This window comes from Drosophila kikkawai, chromosome 2R, assembly GCF_030179895.1.
Source record: "Drosophila kikkawai strain 14028-0561.14 chromosome 2R, DkikHiC1v2, whole genome shotgun sequence".
Lineage (NCBI taxonomy): Eukaryota > Metazoa > Arthropoda > Insecta > Diptera > Drosophilidae > Drosophila > Drosophila kikkawai.
In genome coordinates, this window is record NC_091729.1 from 16,558,230 (window position 1) to 16,578,379 (window position 20,150).

General features: G+C 49.0%; 7 protein-coding genes across 8 annotated transcripts in view; 4 read left to right on the top strand and 3 right to left on the bottom strand.

Annotated features, from left to right (window-relative positions):
- Positions 1-181: 181 nt before the first annotated feature.
- On the bottom strand, positions 182-2,257 carry Mal-A3 (Maltase A3). Its single transcript, XM_017161387.2, has 4 exons — positions 2,087-2,257; positions 663-2,028; positions 456-599; positions 182-394 (listed from the first exon to the last, which is right to left on the bottom strand). Exons 1-4 carry the CDS (start codon positions 2,232-2,234, stop codon positions 328-330), a joined length of 1,725 nt encoding a protein of 574 aa, XP_017016876.1. The 5' UTR covers positions 2,235-2,257; the 3' UTR covers positions 182-327.
- Positions 2,258-3,206: 949 nt separating this feature from the next.
- Mal-A4 (Maltase A4) lies at positions 3,207-5,367 on the top strand. Its single transcript, XM_017161385.1, has 5 exons — positions 3,207-4,018; positions 4,078-4,134; positions 4,193-4,391; positions 4,566-5,017; positions 5,108-5,367. The coding sequence occupies exons 1-5, from the start codon at positions 3,207-3,209 to the stop codon at positions 5,325-5,327; spliced, it is 1,740 nt and encodes a 579-aa protein (XP_017016874.1). The 3' UTR covers positions 5,328-5,367.
- Positions 5,368-6,183: 816 nt separating this feature from the next.
- On the top strand, positions 6,184-9,001 carry Mal-A5 (Maltase A5). Its single transcript, XM_017161380.3, has 6 exons — positions 6,184-6,448; positions 6,510-6,970; positions 7,259-7,711; positions 8,065-8,519; positions 8,583-8,726; positions 8,785-9,001. The coding sequence occupies exons 1-6, from the start codon at positions 6,238-6,240 to the stop codon at positions 8,951-8,953; spliced, it is 1,893 nt and encodes a 630-aa protein (XP_017016869.1). The 5' UTR covers positions 6,184-6,237; the 3' UTR covers positions 8,954-9,001.
- Positions 9,002-9,059: 58 nt separating this feature from the next.
- On the top strand, positions 9,060-11,103 carry Mal-A6 (Maltase A6). Its single transcript, XM_017161382.2, has 3 exons — positions 9,060-10,220; positions 10,281-10,876; positions 10,946-11,103. Exons 1-3 carry the CDS (start codon positions 9,075-9,077, stop codon positions 11,010-11,012), a joined length of 1,809 nt encoding a protein of 602 aa, XP_017016871.1. The 5' UTR covers positions 9,060-9,074; the 3' UTR covers positions 11,013-11,103.
- Positions 11,104-13,474: 2,371 nt separating this feature from the next.
- On the bottom strand, positions 13,475-15,613 carry Mal-A7 (Maltase A7). Its single transcript, XM_017161383.1, is given in 4 exon segments — positions 13,475-13,671; positions 13,739-13,882; positions 14,050-14,077; positions 14,080-15,613. Coding segments are annotated over 4 exon segments (1,773 nt in total). The 3' UTR covers positions 13,475-13,604.
- A 290-nt stretch (positions 15,614-15,903) lies between these two features.
- On the top strand, positions 15,904-17,911 carry LOC108070784 (maltase A1). The gene is made up of 4 exons (XM_017161384.3): positions 15,904-17,012; positions 17,071-17,525; positions 17,585-17,722; positions 17,777-17,911. Exons 1-4 carry the CDS (start codon positions 15,927-15,929, stop codon positions 17,856-17,858), a joined length of 1,761 nt encoding a protein of 586 aa, XP_017016873.1. The 5' UTR covers positions 15,904-15,926; the 3' UTR covers positions 17,859-17,911.
- A 173-nt stretch (positions 17,912-18,084) lies between these two features.
- Positions 18,085-20,150, bottom strand: part of mtt (mangetout) — a 47,786-nt gene continuing 45,720 nt past the window's right edge. For both annotated transcript variants that reach the window (XM_070284759.1, XM_017161379.3), the window contains exons 16-17: positions 19,881-20,064; positions 18,085-19,736 (exon numbers count right to left, since the gene is read on the bottom strand). In XM_070284759.1, the coding sequence (XP_070140860.1) occupies positions 19,168-19,736; positions 19,881-20,064 (753 nt within the window). In that variant the 3' untranslated portion in view covers positions 18,085-19,167. The remainder of the gene's footprint in view (positions 19,737-19,880; positions 20,065-20,150) is intronic.

Genomic DNA, 20,150 nt, shown 5'->3' on the forward strand with positions numbered 1-20,150 from the left:
AAGATAGAGACATTCGATACCGGGCTGAGCACTATCAACTTACGCAATAATAGGCATGGATTAATCTTGGAATAAACACTAACGACGACCATATTGAAGCCGGAATCTTCTGATACGGCCCTAATACCCCCCTCTAATTACCCAATAAATTAAGGCTATTATTAAAAATTCCCAGTGGGTCTCCTTCTAATCAGTGTTTATACAACTATGTGGTGGGGCAATCGCCGAGATAAGCTTTCTGTTGAGTAATACTGCCCCCTGCAGGAAGTTGTTTGATTTTAATGGTTACTATGATTTTTCTTTATTAAAGAGCACTACTTAATTGGTCTAGACTGTGCTCAGCACGACGGCCTCCTTGGGCATCAGCAGGACAGAGTTGGCAAAAGTAAGATCGCTGAAAAGAATTGCGAGAGTTATGATTTAAGATATCTTTGATATGTCTTCTTTGTACTCACTTCTTGCGACGCACACTCTTGTCATTGACCACCACATACTGCAGCTGGCTGGAGATGGAGGTGAAGACAGAATCCAGGTTAATCGACTCGACATCATCGTTGATATTGATGACAGTGATGTAGGACTTCTGGCCAGTCAGGGAGCTAGAAATAAAGCCACGGATTAACACCATGCTCGAAAAAGGATATAGTTCGATCTCAACTTACCGCTTGAAAGCCAAGACATTGGGTCCAATGGCCACCACAGTGACATCGCCCTGCTTCAGGGTGGGCTCATCCCGGAGAGCTCGCAGCTGCTTGTAGATATTCAGGTGGCTCAGGGCCACTCCGCGCTCCTTCTTCACATTGACCAGCTTGTAGTCACTGGCCACCGGCAGCCAAGTGACGGAGGCATTGGAGAAGCCGGCGTTCTGCTCGTCGCTCCACTGGAAGGGCGTGCGCACGGGATCGCGGGTAAGACGCTCGAACTCCTGCTCGTTGGACTGGCAGGCCTGGGGATCCACGGTGTCTTCCCAGCTGATGTACACATCGGTCATGCCCGTCTCCTCGCCCTGGTAGGTGACACTGACGCCGGGCAGGCCCAAAATGATCATGTTGCATGCATCGATGCGATCGGCGCCCAGGCGGGATCCAATGCGGCTCTGATCGTGGTTTCCAAACACCCAGTTGGCCACCTGGCCCTCGGGCATGTTGTCCAGCCAGTTGTGGATTAGCTCGGAGTAGTGGTAGGCGTCCGAGTTGTAATGGATATTGGCCAGCAGGTTGAAGTTGAAGGGGATCTGGGAGCCCAGGTGAGTGCCGTTGCCGTAGTACTGCATCAGAGTCTCCAGTGGGGAGTAGGCTTCGGTGAGCAGGACGCGATCGTCGCCTCCCAACTCAGCGTCTATCTCCTCGATCACGTCACGGAAGGCGTAGACGAGCTCTAGGGTCTCCGGCTGATCGGTGGTGTAAACGTGCTGCAGGTAAGTGTAGTCCTCGGGATCACTGACAGCCTCATTCCTGGGCTCATCGGGCCAGTTGCCGTCGGCATCGGCTGGCACCTCAAACACATGGGGCACGGCATCGATACGGAAGCCATAGGCTCCCTTGCGTAGCCAGAAGCGCAGAACTTCCTTCATGGCATCGACCACATCAGGATTGCGGTAGTTGAGATCGGGCTGCTTGGCGTGGAACTGGTGCAGGTAGTAGGCCTGACGCTTCTCACTCCACGTCCACATGGAGCCGCGGAAGACACTGATCCAGTTGTTGGGCGGCTGGCGGATGCCGTTGACCACCTTGCCGGTGTGCCACACGTAGAAGTCCTTGTATTGCTCCTCGCCGTTCTCCGAACGGATGAACCACTCGCACTCGTCACTGGTGTGGTTGGGCACAAAGTCCAGGATGATCTTGATGTCCAGCTCCTTGGCGCGTGCCACCAGGGCATCAAAGTCGGCCATGGTGCCAAAGATCGGATCGATGTTGTAGAGATCGGCCACATCGTAGCCGAAGTCAGCCATGGGCGAGGTGAAGATCGGGGACAGCCAGGTGGCAGTGACGCCGATCTCCTTCAGGTAGGCCAGCTGCTGGGTAACACCTGCGACACGAGTCTAGGATGAGTGCCTGCTCCTGAGAATTCCTTAAACTTTACTTACCATTCAAGTCGCCCACACCGTCGCCATCGCTGTCCTTGTAAGAGCGGGGATAGATCTGATAGAACTGTCCGGTACGCCACCAGCCCACTTCGGCCAACGAGGGCAGCACCAGGGCCAGAAGGCAAGAGAGAACCAGCAACTTGAACATGGCTCCCAGTGAATCGATCGATTGCCAATGGCCAGAGGGATTAGGCAGTTCTTCTATTTATGCCCGTCGGCCCAGCTGATAAGGCCCTGATAAGCCCCCCTAATATACTCCTGATTAGCCCCCACGCCATTGGCAGATTTACGGTCCCAGTGCGTGGCCAGGCTGATCGGGTTCCCAAGATACCGAGTTGTGGAATTTATTGGCAGCAAGCCGCGGTGGAGAAAGATTTTGGCTCACGCCCGGAGATCATGAGACAGATTGGCAGGCAAATGAATTTCAACTGCATACATGGCTTAATCTTATCGAGCATTTCTTGGATTTCTCTGGGGGGGAATATTTTATTGCCTCTCCAATTCGGGGCTAATAAATGCAAGACTTGAGAGTTCAAGGTTGTGATAAGGTTTTTTGACAATGATTTAATAACTGAAACCACATGAGTGTAGGTCATTAAAGGCAGACTCGTTCAGTATTTCCTTGTGCTTACTGTAGCTTTGATTACAGGAAATATACATAATCAATAGCCAATTATGAGCATATATAATGATACGTTATCGCTACAGGGAATATCACTTATTTAGGAGAATTAAGTATAGTTTTGGCTAACTTTTAGGGTCTTCTAACGATCACATTATGATACGTAGGCCCAAGAATTCCAATTAGGATCAAATTAGGTCTTAGACCTTGATAGTTTTAAAAAATTTTTAATTATATTACTTAGATTCAACTGTTTTCCTTTGTTGTCCTTATTTCTCTAATCCTAGAAATTCACTTATTCTGCACTAACCAGCCTCACTATCTTCCATTTATATTCTGGAGCCAAAGGTCCCGCCATATATTTTCCCAGGTGGCCATACGTGTTTTCGCGCAAAAAATCAAAAATCGATAAGCCTTGTAGATTATCGCAGTGACTCCATCTAGGCTGGTGGTAGGTATATAAGAAAGCGATTCCAATCGCACCACTTACAGTTAACAATGACCACTTGGACTAGCCTGTTCCTGCTGGTGGCCCTCGGCCTGCTGGCCGCCGATGCTGCGGCTCCCTGGTGGAAGACCGCCTCCTTCTACCAGATCTACCCCCGATCCTTCAAAGACACCGATGGCGATGGAATTGGAGACCTGAACGGAGTGACCGAGAAGCTGGAATACCTTAAGGAGATCGGTGTGACGGCCACCTGGCTGTCGCCCTTCTTGAAGTCTCCGATGGCCGACTTTGGCTATGATATTTCCGACTTTAAGGCGGTGGATCCCATGTTTGGAACAATGGAGGACTTTGAGAACATGGTGGCTCGTGCCAAGGAACTGGATGTGAAGATTATCCTCGACTTTGTGCCCAATCACTCCAGTGATGAGGCCGACTGGTTCCTGCGATCGGCTGCCGGCGAGGAGGAGTACAAGGACTATTACATCTGGCACCCGGGATTCCTCAATGATGACGGCACCCGTCGTCCGCCCACCAACTGGGTGAGCGTGTTCCGCGGCAGCGCCTGGGAGTGGCACGAGGGTCGTCAGGAGTACTATCTACATCAGTTCCACAAGAAGCAGCCGGACTTTAACTTCCGTAATCCCGTGGTCCGCGAGGAGATGAACAACGTGCTGCGCTTCTGGCTGGAGAAAGGCGTCGATGGCTTCCGCGTGGATGCCATTTACCATGCCTTCGAGGTCGAGGCCGATGAGAACGGCAACTATCCGGATGAGCCCCGCAACGACTGGACCAACGATCCGGATGAGTACGGATATACCCACAAGATCTACACAGTGGATCAGCCAGAGACCCCTCATTTGGTGTAAGTTTGGCCAACTGAGCATATTCCATGGAACTCTAATAATTCTTATAAATTTACAGCTACGAGTGGCGCCAGATCCTCGAGCAGTTCCAGGCCGACAACGGCGGCGATGAGCGGTGAGTAATAGCTCACTCTATAGTCATGGGATTCTAAGATTACCCTCGGATTATTTAGCATTCTGATGGTGGAGACCTGGTCCCCGATCGAGATCGTCATGCACTATTACGGCAACGAGACCGCCGATGGTGCCCAGATACCGTTCAACTTCCAGCTGATAAGCAATCTGCACTACGACTCCGATGCCTATCACTACGAGTACCTGATTAACAACTGGCTCAACTTGATGCCTGAGGGCAAAAGCGCCAACTGGGTGGTAAGTTATGAGGTTTAAATAATCCTCACATCAGTAAATCACTCGACAACAGTACCAGTATTAATAATTTCTGATGGAATGTCATTATCTAATGAGTCCTAGAATCATAATCTTTTTTCTACTCACCTCCTTTAAAGTTTTGGATATTTATTAATAATTTTATTTCTTTGCCAGATTGGCAACCACGACAAGAACCGTGTGGGCTCCCGCTTTGGTGCCGATCGCGTGGATCTCTTCAACATCCTGCTCCTTACCCTGCCTGGCTGCAGCATCACCTATAACGGTGAGGAGATTGGCATGCTCGACGGCTACGTCTCCTGGGAGGACACCGTGGACCCACAGGCCTGCAATGGCTATGAGGCTAACTATATGGATAACTCTCGTGACCCGGCCCGTACCCCCATGCACTGGTCCGATGAGTCTCAGGCTGGATTCACCACCGGCAAATCCACCTGGCTGCCAGTGTCAACCGACTATCGGCAGAGGAATGTGAAGACCGAGCGTGGCGTGTCTCTGAGCCACCTTAACGTCTTCAAGCGCCTCCAGCAGCTGCGTCAGGAGCCCAGCATTGAGGAGGGTTCCGCCGAGATCAAAGCCGTTAGCAGCTATGTCTTGGCTGTTAAGCGGTGAGTAACGACGGGATATATCCACTTTTAGGGATTATAATTAAATTTAATTGAAAAGATTTTATTTAATAAGAAAATTTCTTTCTTTAGCCACCTGAGCGGCGACTATGTGTACATTTCTCTGTTCAACATCTACGATTCCATCGAGAATGTGAACCTGTCGCAGGTGTTCTCCTATCTGCCTGCTCAGTTCCAGTACGCTTTGGTCACCGAGAAGTCCATCAAGAAGGTCGGCGACCAGGTGTCCGCCAACAGTGTGACCCTGATGCCCCACGAGGCCATTGTGCTGCGCTCCACCACGACGGCTTAGGTTATTGTCTCGTCTGATAAATAAAACCATTGCACATTCATGACTAACTGTTATTTAAATACCACTAAGTGTGTGTTTCGAAAGGGGAATGGAAATTATAAATACCCTTGAGTGAATAAAATTAATTTAAATGGTATATTAGCTTATTTGTATAGCTGGTAAAAACAATTAAAGAACTATAAATTCTGAAGTCCCAGGAAGATGGTTTAAATATTTTAAAAAATTCTCCTAATAATTTAACAAATTTTTATCCATTAATTCAGCTTTGGAATTTATCAAAATTAAAGGGAATTTATTATCAGAATTTTTTACAAAGAAAACTATCGTTGAAGTAATGGAAACATGGAAACAAGAAATTATAATAATTTGATTGTTTTTATTTTGCGTGATTTTGTTAACATATTTCATATATATGAATATGAATTTGTACACACATATTTATGTATGAACTTTACTCATCTGCCTGTGATAGCTGTCAAGTGTACTTGATGCTCGTTCTTTTGATCTCTCTTTATACTCTCTCCTTGTGGTTCGCGGTTTATAAATAAAATATATGCACGCTTATCATGGGTGTAGGGAACTGAACATAAGAAGGGTAATAATATAATATTTGTAAATTTAAAATAATATTAAAATACATCTATACAATAAAGCAAACCTATATTATACCATAAAACAAATTTAGTTATTTTTAGTTATTTTCTTTAAATATATATATGACATATTTATAATTTCTTATGCCCCCGATGAATATTTCTTTCTACATCCATTTGATTTTTCTCTTTCTCTCACTCTCCTGAATTTACATAAGCATGTGGCCGGCATAAATCTCATTTTCACTCGATCGGCAGTCGCATTTGAGCGTCTGCTCTGATCGGAACTGGACTAATCACAACGCTTTACTCATACGATGATTAAGCAGAGCTTGGCGGCTTTATTTGTGGTGCTGCTGCAGCTCCTCTGCCCAGCTTGGAGCCAGCCCTTTCCCAACTACCATGCGGACTTTGTGGACATCGAAGAGAAGGACACGGATCTCAAGTGGTGGCAAACTGGCGCCTTCTACCAGATCTACCCAAGGTCATTTAAAGACAGCAACGGCGATGGCGTGGGCGATCTGAATGGTGTGAAAAGCAGGGAAAGTGTGTTTATTTTTTATATTATTTAACAATTTCTCACAATCAGGAATCGCAGCGCAACTGCCCTACCTCAAGGAAATCGGCATCACGGCCACTTGGTTGTCGCCCATCTTCACCTCGCCGATGGCCGATTTTGGCTATGACATTGCCAATTTCACGGAAATTGCGCCGATCTTTGGTACTATGGAGGATTTTGAGAAACTAATGAAAGTGGCCAAGGAGCAGGACATCAAGATCATTCTGGACTTTGTGCCCAATCACTCGAGTGACGAGTGCGAATGGTTCCGCAGATCAGCGGCAGGAGATCCGGAGTATAAGGATTTCTATGTATGGCATCCTGGCCATGTGGAGAATGGCAATCGCCGTCCGCCTTCCAATTGGATTAGTGTTTTTCGGGGCAGCGCCTGGCAGTGGCACGAGGGTAGGCAAGAGTACTATCTGCATCAGTTTGTGAAAAAGCAGCCGGATTTGAACTATCGAAACCCCAAGGTTCGGGAGGCCATGAATGTGAGTATCAAATAAAGGTACAATTTCTGCTTAAATTCGATTTAAAGTCTTCGAATTTTATAATGTCCAATGAGCTGCTTTCTTGTGATTTAAATATAGCAAATTACAAAATTGCCTGACCCCAATTAAGATTTATTTTAAACTGAAGATTTTTTTTTGTCCTGGTTGAGAAACGTCTAAAATATTTAAAGTTTCTATTAAGTAATCATTTATATATCATCCTAAAACTTAATGAAAATACTGCTTTCAAGTCTACAATATTATTAATAATTTTCAATTCTCTTTAAGAACGTTCTCCGCTTTTGGCTGGCCAAGGGCGTCGCGGGCTTTCGCATCGATGCAGTGCCTCATGTCTTCGAGATTGCGCCGGATGCACAGAACCAGTATCGCGACGAACCGCGCAATGATTGGGACAACGACCCCGAGGATTATGGCTATCTGCAGCACATCTACACCGTGGATCAGCCGGAGACCATTGACCTAGTCTACTCTTGGCGTGCCGTGCTAGACGCCTTCCAGCGGGATAACGGAGGCGATGAGCGGATCTTGATGGCCGAGACCTATTCGCCCATTAACATCGTGATGCGTTACTATGGCAACGAGACCGCGGAGGGAGCCCAACTGCCGTTCAACTTTCTGCTGATTAGCGAAATCTCGAACTCGTCGAATGCCCACGCCTACGAGGACACCATCCAAAAGTGGCTACAGCACATGCCAAAGGGACGCACCGCCAACTGGGTGGTGAGCTATAGTGTTATTACCAAACAGGATCCTCTTGAAATTACTAAGCTAGAGCATTACACCAGTAATTTATAGCAAATAGCATTTATGGCCACTTTGAGAACAATCAACACAAGTGGTATTGTTTTTCATCGAATTTGTTTACACTTTTGGGTTTTGATAAGGCTTTAATTTGTTTTTGTTTATTTAATATTTTGCTTACATTTGTAGGAACAATATGAGTTTACAATCAAAACTGATTAGAGCTATTTTTTAGTAATAAAATGCAGAAATAGGAACTAGATTTTGCTGAAGAAATTATTATATACCATTTATGGCTCATTGTTTATTTAATCTTTCTTCTCTTTTCCCAGCTGGGCAACCATGATAAGCCCCGAGTTGGCTCCCGTTTGGGCACAGATCGCGTGGACATGCTAAACATGCTCACGAGCACTCTCCCCGGCGCCAGTGTCACCTACCAGGGCGAGGAGCTGGGCATGACCAATGTGTGGATCTCCTGGAAGGACACCGTGGACCCCTCTGCCTGCAACACCAACCCAAGTATCTATGAGAACTTCTCCCGCGATCCTGAGCGCACACCCTTCCAGTGGAGCGACGCTCAGGATGCTGGCTTCAGCAATGCCAGCAAGACCTGGCTGCCCATAGCCCAGAACTACAAGCAGGTCAATGTGGAGCTGGAGCAGCAGAAGCCCCTGAGTCACTTGAACGTCTTCAAGCAGCTCTGGAAATTGAGGCGGCAATCTCGGACCCTCCAGCGGGGTGACACCCAAGTGAAGGCCCTCAGCGATACAGTGCTGGCTGTTAAACGGTGAGGAGTGGTACATTGTTTATATAAATATACTTACAGATAATGAAACCCGCTTGTTTTCAGTTCCCTCGAGCATGAGTCAACACTGCTGACCTTGATGAACATCTACGATGGAGTGGAGACTATCAATCTGCAGCAGACTTTCAAGGACTTGCCGGCTCAGCTCAGAGTTCTTCTGATCACGGAGCGATCTCAAGTCAAAGTGGGGTAGGTCGCGTACCCTTAGGAGTCCCTAAATGTTGATCTAACACTCTCAATTTCGCAGCGATCTTATCAACTCTACCTCGCTGCAGCTGCAGCCCAAGGACTCTCTCATCCTGGAGGCTACCTCTTCTTACTACGGTTACGCCACCAACGGAGAGCTCCGCTCGCTTCCCGCTCTCGGTGTTTATCTCTGGCTGGCTCAAGTGGCGCTCTATCTGAGCAGTCGTTGAGCTCCCACCCTATTAGTTATTAGCGGAAAATAAAGTCATAGCACTCGAGCTTATCGCTGGAAAGATCTCTGGGAGGAGGGCTATAAAAGGGGGTTTCCACCAGCCTTGTGGTCAGTCAGTCATGGCGTGTCTGAATAACTTAATAGCAGTGATACTCGCTCTCGGCCTGCAGAGTGCCCTTGGGAGAGCAGGAGTCGTGGATCCGGATCTCCTTGAGCGGGCTTCCACCTCGACGGATACCACTCGCGACTGGTGGCAGGTGGCGCAGTTCTACCAGATTTATCCACGCTCCTTTAAGGACTCCAATGGCGATGGCATCGGCGATCTGCAGGGCATCATTTCAAAGCTGGATTACCTGAAGGAGATTGGAGTGACGGCCACTTGGTTGTCGCCCATCTACACCTCGCCCATGGCGGACTTTGGCTATGACATCTCCGACTTCTTTGACATCCAAGCCGAGTACGGAACACTCTCCGACTTTGACGAGCTGATCGCGGAGGCCAACAAGCGTAACATCAAGATTATCCTGGACTTTGTGCCCAACCACTCGAGCGACGAGAATGTCTGGTTCACCAAGTCCGTGAATCGGGAGAAAGGCTACGAGGACTACTACATGTGGCACGACGGCTACCTGAATGCCTCCACTGGAGTGAGGGAACCTCCTTCGAACTGGCTGCAGGCCTTCCGTGGCAGTGCCTGGGAGTGGAACGACGTGAGGCAGCAGTACTACCTCCACCAGTTCGCAGTCAAGCAGCCCGATCTGAACTATCGCAATCCCGCCGTTGTTGCTCAAATGAAGCGAGTACTTACTTACTGGCTGGACCGCGGAGTGGCCGGTTTCCGGATGGACGCCGTGCCTTGGTGCTTCGAGGTTCTGCCCGACGCTGATGGCCGCTATCCGGATGAGCCGCTGAGCGGGTACACAGATGATCCCGATGACTCCTCCTACCTGAAGCACATTTACACTCAGGATCTGCGGGAGACCGTGGAAATGGTTTACCAGTGGAGGACCCTGCTGGATGACTACCAAAGGATTCATGGCGGCGACACCCGAGTCATCATGGTGGAGACCTACTCTGGTCTGGACTATGTGATGCAGTTCTATGGCAACCGCACCACCAAGGGCGCCCAGATCCCCTTCAACTTCCAGTTCATTGTGGGCGGTAATGGGGACAAGAACAACACTCAACTGAACGCCGTGGGGTTCGTGAAGATTATTAACAGCTGGCTGACCCAGATGCCCGCCGGCCAGACAGCCAACTGGGTGGTAAGTAATCCAAGCTAATCCTTAAATCCTTTCAGTAAACCTATTTTATGTGGTGTACAGATGGGCAATCATGACCAGCGCCGAGTGGGCAGTCGCTATGGCGAGAACCGCATCGACCTGATGAACATGCTGCAGATGTTCCTGCCCGGCGTGAGCGTCACCTACCAGGGCGAGGAGCTCGGCATGACCGATCTGGACATCAGCTGGGAGGACACTCGTGATCCGGCGGCCTGCAACTCCAATGCGAATATCTATGAGCAGTTTACTCGCGATCCTGCGAGGACTCCCTTCCAGTGGAGCGACGAGGCCAACGCCGGCTTCTCGACCAACGCCACCACCTGGCTGCCCATCAATCCGAACTATGTGACGGTGAATGTGAAGACCGAGAATGCCACGAGTCCCAGTCACCTGAGCCTGTACAAGCAGCTGGTGGAGCTGCGCAAGCAGAAGACCCTGCAGCTGGGCGCCACTCGATATGCCAATGTGGGTGAAAATGTGGTGGCCATCAAGAGATCGCTGACCGGGAATAGCACCTATGTGCTGGTGGCCAACGTGCTGGACACAGCTGTCTCGGGAGTGGATGTAGAAAGTGCCCTGTTTGCCACTGGCAACTACACGATCAAGCTGCTGAATCCGCTGGCCAAGGCCACCGTTGGGTAAGTAGCTTAACTTTTAATGCTAAAAATTACATACTTTATTAACAAGTTTCCATTTCACGCTTGCAGGGATTCCGTCACCCTGAGCAACCTGTCCTTGGAGCCTTATGCGGCCTTGATTTTGGAGTCTGTCTAGAGTTTACATAATCATAAGTTCGACAAGAATAATATGCGTAACATACATAAAGTACATCGATGGGATATGGCCTGTTATGGGGCGAACGACATTGGAAAACTTTTCAATTTTAAGGTCGCGTGCTGGGCCAACTTATTATAAATTATTAGGGAACTTTGTCCTGGTTCAAGAGTCAGCAGAGCCTCCCAGCCAGTGGTGCGGGTATAGGGCGGGGGCCAAAAGAAATTCCATTAGACGTGATTGATAAGACACACAAATCACGCATACGCAGCGTTGCTGCCACACAAAAAGGACGAAGGACCGCAGAAGGTGTCTCGGAAATGAGGCGCCCTGTAAGGGTGCGTGAGTGTGCGTGGGAGTGTTACGACAGGGAGGATGGGATGTGGTTGTAGTTGTCGCACTTGACAGCCGAGACAGCCACAGAGAAAAGCAGCACCTTGGTTGGCTTTTTAATTTACTCATAAAAAATGAAGTAAAATTATGATGAATTTTCACCTTGGCTTCTATTTTTGGCAACCCAAAACTAACCCAGAAAATGAGGCCCTTAAAGCCGTTCCACTCTGTTAAGTTACCTTTAAACCCAACTGTGCACCATCATCGTGGGCAGCAGCTGGATTGCGAATCTGAGCGAGTGCCACCGCAGTTCATCACATTGGCGACAATTGGTCTGTCATCGGCCGGGGCTCTTTGCGGGCTCAGTTGTCAGAAAAAGCCAACGGACCCGAAAACATCACCACCCCCCCAAACACCGAAACATCACCTACGTGAGAGTCATTCAAATGAGAGACTCCTATCCAGGATCCAGCTCGTCAACCCGTTGGACGCCGGTTATGAGCTCTGTTTGCGGTGCAATTAATGAGCGGCCAGCGATTAGATGGACTCTCGGGCCCGGGACTCACCTGGCCGGCTGGCACGTGCCGCAACCGGTGGTGAGCGCAGCTCGTTAAGAGCGGCCTGAAATCAAACTCAAATATTAGGCTCTCAATATTAATATGCAAACGGTGTCGGGGAACACGAATTCGTTAACTAAATGTGCAAGGATGTGCCGGGATGCTCGCTTCCGGCTTTCGGGAGCTCGAAACCCCTGCAGATTACGGCGGGCTTAATGCGTTTTAAAAGTTTTCCAATCGGAAGGGGAGCAAACTTTTGTCCGAGCTGCGTAAATCTGCGAAAATCATCTTAAATGTAATCATTTGGGCGCCTTATTCCCCTTCCTCTTTGGGAAATTAACTTCATTATCTGTTGGAAAATGAAATGCACAAAAGGCAGAGGCAAGGCCTTGCGATCAGGTGGCACTGGGTTGCCGTCTGTCCTGCTTTTGCGGTTTTCATTTTCCACAATCATCCATCCACAATTCCATACGCATTTCTTTTTCCTTTCTTGTTTTTTTTTTTTTTTTTTTTGGTTTCTGGTCACGTGCGCAAGGGTAAAGTGGCCGGAGCTGGAACTGGAACTGGAGCCGTGTCTGTGACCTTTTTAATGGGCCTGACGGGTCACGCAGCCATTTACACGATTCCATTTTATTCATTTTTGTGGCCCGGCCGACGCAGACTGCTAATTTTTTCAGCGCCAACAAAGCCAAAACCGAACAAATCGAATGGGTCTGAGATTATTTAAAAGGAGAAAATAATTTGTAAAGATTTTAAGGCAGACGGAGCGGAGCGTCCTTCGAATTTCAATCTGTTTATTGTTCTCAAACTAATCGCACGTGAAATCCACTCCAGTCAGGTAATTACTCGACTTCAGTGAGCGTTAACGAAATTGTTATTTCAGCCGGTCTGTAGGGTTTCTAGACCCATCCCCAGACCCAACTCAGGTTGGCCGCAAGACCTCGAGTGTGAGTGTGTGCGGCGAGACAAGTTTCTATAAGCCAAAAATCCTTGCATCTGGCAACTGGGGTATCGCAGGCGTCTGCCAATTACCATGTGTAAACGCAATTTAATTATTTATAACGCAATTGAAGTTCTGCTTTCAGCTGCCCTCTTTTCGGGGGGACAGAGAATAAATACTGCAGGGTTGCCTCAGAAATTTCCAAGATTGCTAATAAATCTCGCTGGGAAAATTGCCGGAGCTATCTGCGTGAACTCATCAAGCCCCCCTCTCGAAGGTTTCGACTTCAAAGAGTCCGCGATGCTGGGGGACCCTGCTGCCGCTGCTGCTGCTGCTTTATAGGCCTAGTCCCTGGCCGTCGTCTGTATTTACATTGTGTAAAACACACACATACTCTTGGGGGTCCTCCTTTCGAGTATAAAACACGAAATACTTACCAAACGAACACAAGTCGAACGGATACGGGACGGGGCGGGGACTTGTGCTTGACTTTAATTTGTGTGTAAACACTTTAAATGGCGAACCCCGCCGCCGAACCGGGAATTAAAAGAGAACGCACTCGGGCACTCGAGCTTATCTGGGGGCTCAGGATATGTGTGGTGTTCCCGGGGTGGAGTGGTTTGTTTGTCTGGTTCTTTGCTTATTTATTTATTTATGCAAGCCACGGCATATTTGCTTTGAGCCGGAGATAAATGCCGATTGAGTGGCCCAAGTCGGTATGTCTTTCAAGTGCGCCAGATACTGCAAGGTAGTCCAATCGAATCAGGAAGTGCCGAGCACCAGTGCCTCGCCGGCCGCCAGACTCAGTCCGGTGACTTCAAACAGGGAGCTGAAGGGATAGCCATGATATGGTCAATATTTTTGGGGGAATTGTTGGGTTCGGGAAGTTGACTCACCCTTCCGCCTTCGCGGACTGTAGGCTGCGCACAAGGAGCGTCAGGTGGGTGGGCAGGCTCTGGTCAAAGTCGTACAGGTTCACGGTGACACCATTGCTGGCAAGGTTGGCCACGTAAATAATGGACTGCGAGCCGGAGAGGTAACTGCAAAGGAAATAAGTTGGGAACGTTCTTTAATTATAATTCTGGGAATTCTACGTAAAAGGTTTTTCGGTACATAAATTCTGACTCAGCACTGTGTTTACTTATAGGGTTAAGTACCAGTTTTAGAGAGGTTTCAAGGTATATGTTAGTGTAAAAGATTCACTCACCGCTTTACCACAAACACATTAGCACCGAGTATTTCGTGGAACCATTCTGCAGAGTCAGCGAGGACTTTCTCAGCTCCACCAGAGACTTGTAAATCTTCAAATGGGAACGCTGGGCTGCCGTCTCCGTTTCCACGTTCACCGTTTGGTAATCCGCTGCCAGTGGCAGCCACGTCTTGGCGGCCGTGGAAAATCCTGCATTAGTGCCACTCGTCCACTGGAAGGGCGTGCGAGAGGGATCGCGGGTGAACTGCTCGTAGATCTGAGAGTTGGAGTTGCAGGCCGCCGGATCCTGGGTGTCCTCCCAGCTTATCTCGCCATCGGTCATGCCCAGCTCCTCGCCCTGGTAAGTAACACTGGCTCCTGGCAGGATCATCACCAACATGTTCATTGCATCCGCGTTGGCCTCTCCATACCGACTGGCCGCCCGCCGCTGATCGTGGTTTCCAATCACCCAGTTGGCGGTGCGACCAGAAGGAAGATTATTCAGCCAGTTGTCCACCGACAACTTGACGGAGCTCGCCGAGAATCCCTCGCTGGCCGGCACAGTGATCAGGTTGAAGTTGAAGGGCAGATGGGCTCCCTCGACACTACGATTGCCATAGAACTGCATGGTGTAGGCGGGCGGTGCGTAGGTCTCAATGAGCAGGACTCTCGTGTCTCCGCCATGGATGCGTTGGTAGTCGTCCATAACGACGCGCCACTGATAGGCCATGTCGATGGTTTCTTGGCGGTTCTCTATCAGATCGCTCTTGAGGTAGTTCCGGGCCTCGGTGTCGTTCGTCAAACCACTCACCTCCTCGTCGGCATACTGACCATTAGCATCTGTCTCGATCTCGAAGAGCACGGGCACGGCGTCGCATCGGAAGCCGGCAACTCCGAGGTCCAGCCAGTAGCGCAGCACCCGCTTCATTTGCTCCACAACAAGGGGATTCCGGTAGTTGAGATCGGCCTGCTGAACGGCGAACTGGTGGAGATAGTACTGCTGCCGCACTTCGTTCCACTCCCAGGCACTGCCCCGGAAGGCCTGCAGCCAGTTGGATGGAGGCTCTCGTGCTCCGGTCTCGGAATTTACCTTTCCGTCATGCCACACGTAAAAGTCCTCGTAGCCCTTCTCACGAGCCACCGACTTTTTAAACCAAATACTCTCATTACTCGAGTGGTTGGGCACAAAGTCCAGGATGATTTTCAGATCCAGCTCCTTGGCTCGCTTGATTAGAGCCTTGAAGTCGTCCAGGGTTCCATACTCCGGCTGGATGTCAAAGAAGTCGGATATGTCGTAGCCAAAGTCCACCATCGGAGAGGTGAAAATGGGCGACAGCCAGGCAGCAGTTACGCCTAGATCCTTGAGGTACTCCAGCTTGCTGGTGATGCCATTCAGGTCACCAATGCCATCGCCATCGGAGTCCATGAAGGATCTCGGGTAGATCTGGTAGAACTGGGCATTCTGCCACCAATCCTTTGTGGCTGTGGCCGACGTTGTGGTCTCGCACGGCTTGCTAGGCTGGGCCAGGATAACTAGCCAAAGGGCCAGGACACCCACACGATTTATTATTGTTCTTTGCATTCTCGGAATTTGATTGCAATTACTTACTGCTGCTGCTTTTATAGGTTCTCAATCAACCCCCAATGGCTGGATTAGCGGGGCTTATATGATAAACGAGCATCGAGTTGACTCAATTGGCAAAACACTTGAGAAGGCACTTGGAAAACTTTTCCCATATCAGTTCCGGGCAGTGCGATTTGATTGGCCTACTTTTGATTTACTCACCTGAAGAGAGCTTATCAGCCTTATCAAGCAGATAGAGGGGGTGAAGTATAAAATAGCAAACAATTGGCGGTGTCTTGCTCATAACACTTTGGATTTTTTAAAAGCAACAATGGAGCTGGCAGCGCTCCTCACGCTTTTGCTATTCACCATCGGCCAAGGTGATTGTGCCTCCGCCGCAACTAAAAAGGACTGGTGGCAGTATGCCCAGTTTTACCAGATCTACCCGCGCTCCTTTATGGACTCCGATGGCGATGGCATTGGCGATTTGAACGGCATCACCAGCAAGCTGGAGTATCTCAAGGATCTGGGTGTTACTGCTGCCTGGCTATCGCCGATTTTCACCTCTCCGATGGTGGATTTTGGCTACGACATATCCGACTTTTTCGACATTCAGCCAGAGTACGGAACCCTTGAGGACTTTCGAGCCTTGATCAAGAGAGCCAAGGAGCTGGATTTGAAAATCATCCTAGACTTTGTTCCCAATCACTCGAGCAACGAGAGTATCTGGTTTAAGAAATCGGTGAATCGCGAAAGAGGCTACGAGGACTACTACGTCTGGCACGACGGAAAGGTGAACGCAACTACTGGCGAGAGGGAGCCGCCCACCAACTGGCTGCAGTACTTCCGGGGCAGTGCCTGGGAGTGGAACGAGGTGCGGCAGCAGTACTATCTCCACCAATTCGCCGTGCAGCAGCCGGATCTCAACTACCGGAATCCCGCCGTTGTGGAGCAGATGAAGCGGGTGCTGCGCTATTGGCTGAAGGAGGGAGTATCTGGATTCAGATGCGACGCCCTGCCACCGCTCTTCGAAGTCCTGCCGGATGCCGAGGGACAGTATCCCGATGAGGTCGTTAGCGGGGCCACCGAGGACTCTGAGGATCGCAACTACCTGACCGTGAAATACATTGAGAATCAGCCGGAGACCATCGACATGGTCTATCAGTGGCGCACTGTGCTGGACGATTATCAGCGCATATACGGCGGAAACTCGAGTGTTTTGTTGATAGAGACCTATGCCCCAGCGTGGTTCACCATGCAATTCTACGGTAATCGCACCAGGGAGGGAGCCCATCTGCCCTTCAACTTCAACCTTATCACTGTGATGGAGGAGAAGGGTTTAAGTGCCGGCCACGTCAAGGAGGCAATCGATTTGTGGCTGAATAATATGCCGGCGGGTCGCACGCCCAACTGGGTGGTGAGTTGAAGCAGCTGAAAACCTGAGCCCCTGAAGCACTAATCCCCTGAGATTACAGCTAGGTAACCACGATAAGCGCAGGGCTGCCAGTCGGTATGGCAAGGAGTACATCGATGCCATGAACATGCTGGTGATGATCCTGCCGGGCGTCAGTGTCACCTACCAGGGCGAGGAGCTGGGCATGACCGATGGCGAAATCAGCTGGGAGGACACCGTCGATCCCTGGGGCTGCAACTCTAACCCCAGTATCTACGAGCAGTACACGAGGGACCCGGAGCGGACTCCGTTCCAGTGGACTTCGGGTACGAATGCAGGCTTTACCAATGGATCCACCACGTGGCTGCCTCTGGCAGCTGACTACAAGACCGTGAACGTGGAATCAGAGTTGGCGGCAGAGGAGTCCCACCTGAAGATTTACAAGGAACTAATGGCCTTGCGAAAATCGTCGAAGACCCTGCAGAACGGATCCACCAAGTATTGGGTTATAGGGGATGATCTATTTGTGGTTCTACGGTGAGTGAGGGCTACTTATTTGGGAGATAGGTCATCATGCTAAGATCTTACCTTCACAGCACTTACGGCGACGAAGATAAATATTTGCTGGCCATAAACTTTGGCTCCAAGGAAGAAACCGTTTATTTGCCGGACCTTGCAGATCGCTCCCTTTTTAGACTGATCATTAAGAGTTTGGGCTCTGAATTAACATTGGGGTAAGTCATCCTTCATATGGAGTTGTAAAGATTTATTTTGTTTCTCCCAAACAGAGTTTGGTACGGAGACCTCCATGTGCAGCCCGCCGAAGCCTTGGTTCTTACCGACGTATTACACATATACCCAAATCCGTAATGGTTTGATATTCGTCTTTATTCGTAAATATACATATATATGCTGCCAAATAACATTTAGCGTATTGTTTGTCAATAATATTAATAGCTATACATCGAGTAATTATCTGAAATGTTTTGGATGCTTCGAGGGATCCATTAACGAGTATTTACACTTAACACACAGACACGAAAAACGAATATATTTCGCTAGTTTTTGTACCCATGATTTGGCTAGACATGACTGGCATTACTTGCGCTCTATAACAAATATTTAACTATGCGGTTAAGCGGCACACAATTAACATTAAACCGTATTCACATCAAGGTCTATAACTACGACTCTTTAGTTTATGTACAACTCAGTGGGACAACAATTAAATCTACCATGTTGATGGGCTCAAACAACACAATAAATGCAATTGAAATTGTTCTACCTACTAGCTGGATCCGCCGACTCGACTTGCCGCTATGTTGCAGAGGGGCTGCTCTCCAGTTGCCTTCCAGCCCTTTTGCAACATAATTGCGCCCTCGCAAAAAAATCCCTCCTCTCCCGGTGCTCACTGTACAGCGTTTGCCTGGCTTATGCTACGTAATTTCACACTATTCAGATAGTTCGCTAGTCGCTCTGGTTGTAGAAAACACATTTTTGAAATTATATCACATTTTTTGCATTTTTTGTTTCGTTCGGAACTGTTTTGAAACAACGCTTAGAAAACTAGATAAGCTTAAGAGTTAAACACTTATTGATAGTATTTAAAGGGATGACATATAACTCTCGTTAATGCTTACACTCGTATTTACTTGTATTTGGGAAGAATTACGAAAAAATGTCTATCAAGCTGACCTATATACTTCTTTGGGCTTTACAAATTCAGTTCACTCTTGCCTGCTTACTTCTCAAGGGTCTTCAATTTACAAGGATCGTGGAAATGTACATGCCACAGCAATTATTTTACTTACAATATTTGATTTATTTACTGAGAAGCCGAGGAAACACTTAATCGAAAGACTTAACAAAGGGCTTCAAACTCGATTGAGTTGGGAAGGAATACAATCGGGAAGATAGTACTCCTGACATCTCTTATTCTCTGTCCTGTCTCCTGGCACATCTCTAGACGCTTTAACTTACGTATTGTTGGGGCGGGGGAATCCCCGATGGCGGCCTAAACGGGAATGGCGGCTCGCTTCTTGGTGGCAGTGCCGCTGCCCGTGCTGCCTGCATCGCTGGAAGAGCTTTGTGTGGCAGGTTGCTGCTGCTGCTGCAACTCGGCCTGCTGCTGTCGCTGCTGCTCCTTCAGCAACTGCTGCTGCAATTGCTGTGCGTTTAGCTATAAGTTTGTTTGCAAAACCGGCGGCCTTTGGCCTCCATTGCCATGCTGACCATTGTTGACTCCCAGGGATGTGGTCTCGTTTACATCGCACCCCGTTCCAGCTGTTGCTGTTGCAACTCCCGCTGCTCCCATTGTATTTGTAGCTGCTGCCGGTTCTGCTGTTGTTGCAACGGCTGCTGTTACTGGGCCGCTTATGTGATTGTTTGCTGTTGTTGGTGCCAGGGCAAAGCCCACCACCGCCTGGCCATGTTGCCGCTGATTGATTTTGTTATTGTTGGCCACCACTTGCTCCGCAGCCTCGTCGCCACATCCATTGCCATTGCTATTGCTATTGTTACCGCCATTGCTGTTGGTATTGCCGTTGCCATTGCCGTTGCCATTGCCGTTGCCATTGCCGTTGCCACTGCCCTTTTCCGTGGGCGTGGTCGTGGCCGTTGTGGTATTGTTTGGCACATATTGATCGGCATATGGTATCTGGTTGTAGGCGTTAATGTCCAGCGACGTGATAATACTGGAAATCGTCTGCGTGGCCATTTCGCACAGTTTTTTCGTCTTGAGCGAGTGCTCTGTAAGGAATAAGGATTTACCCATATAAAAAATATCCCAACTACGAATAATGTAAGAATTTAAAAGATTAAAGATACAAATAATGATGACAGAGTTCATGACCATGTATCCCAGGTAACAACACCCCACTACGTCTTGCTTACCCGTGTTTGTGGGCGTGATATGCTTCTGGATCTTCTCCTCCTGCGCGCAGGTGGCAGCGGTCACCACGGCGGCGGCCATCATCGAGGAGGGGCCTGTTCCAGCGGTGCGGTGCATGTTGCCATAGCGCGGCGGCATCATGCTTTGGCGCACGTTGCGCTCGGGGCGTATGAGTATTATGTACAACTGCAAAGACACGGGCATGCGTCCGAGGGGGAAAATCAGTGTGCTTCCAATTACGTTAATTTCTCCGATCGAACCAGGGAGCTGAT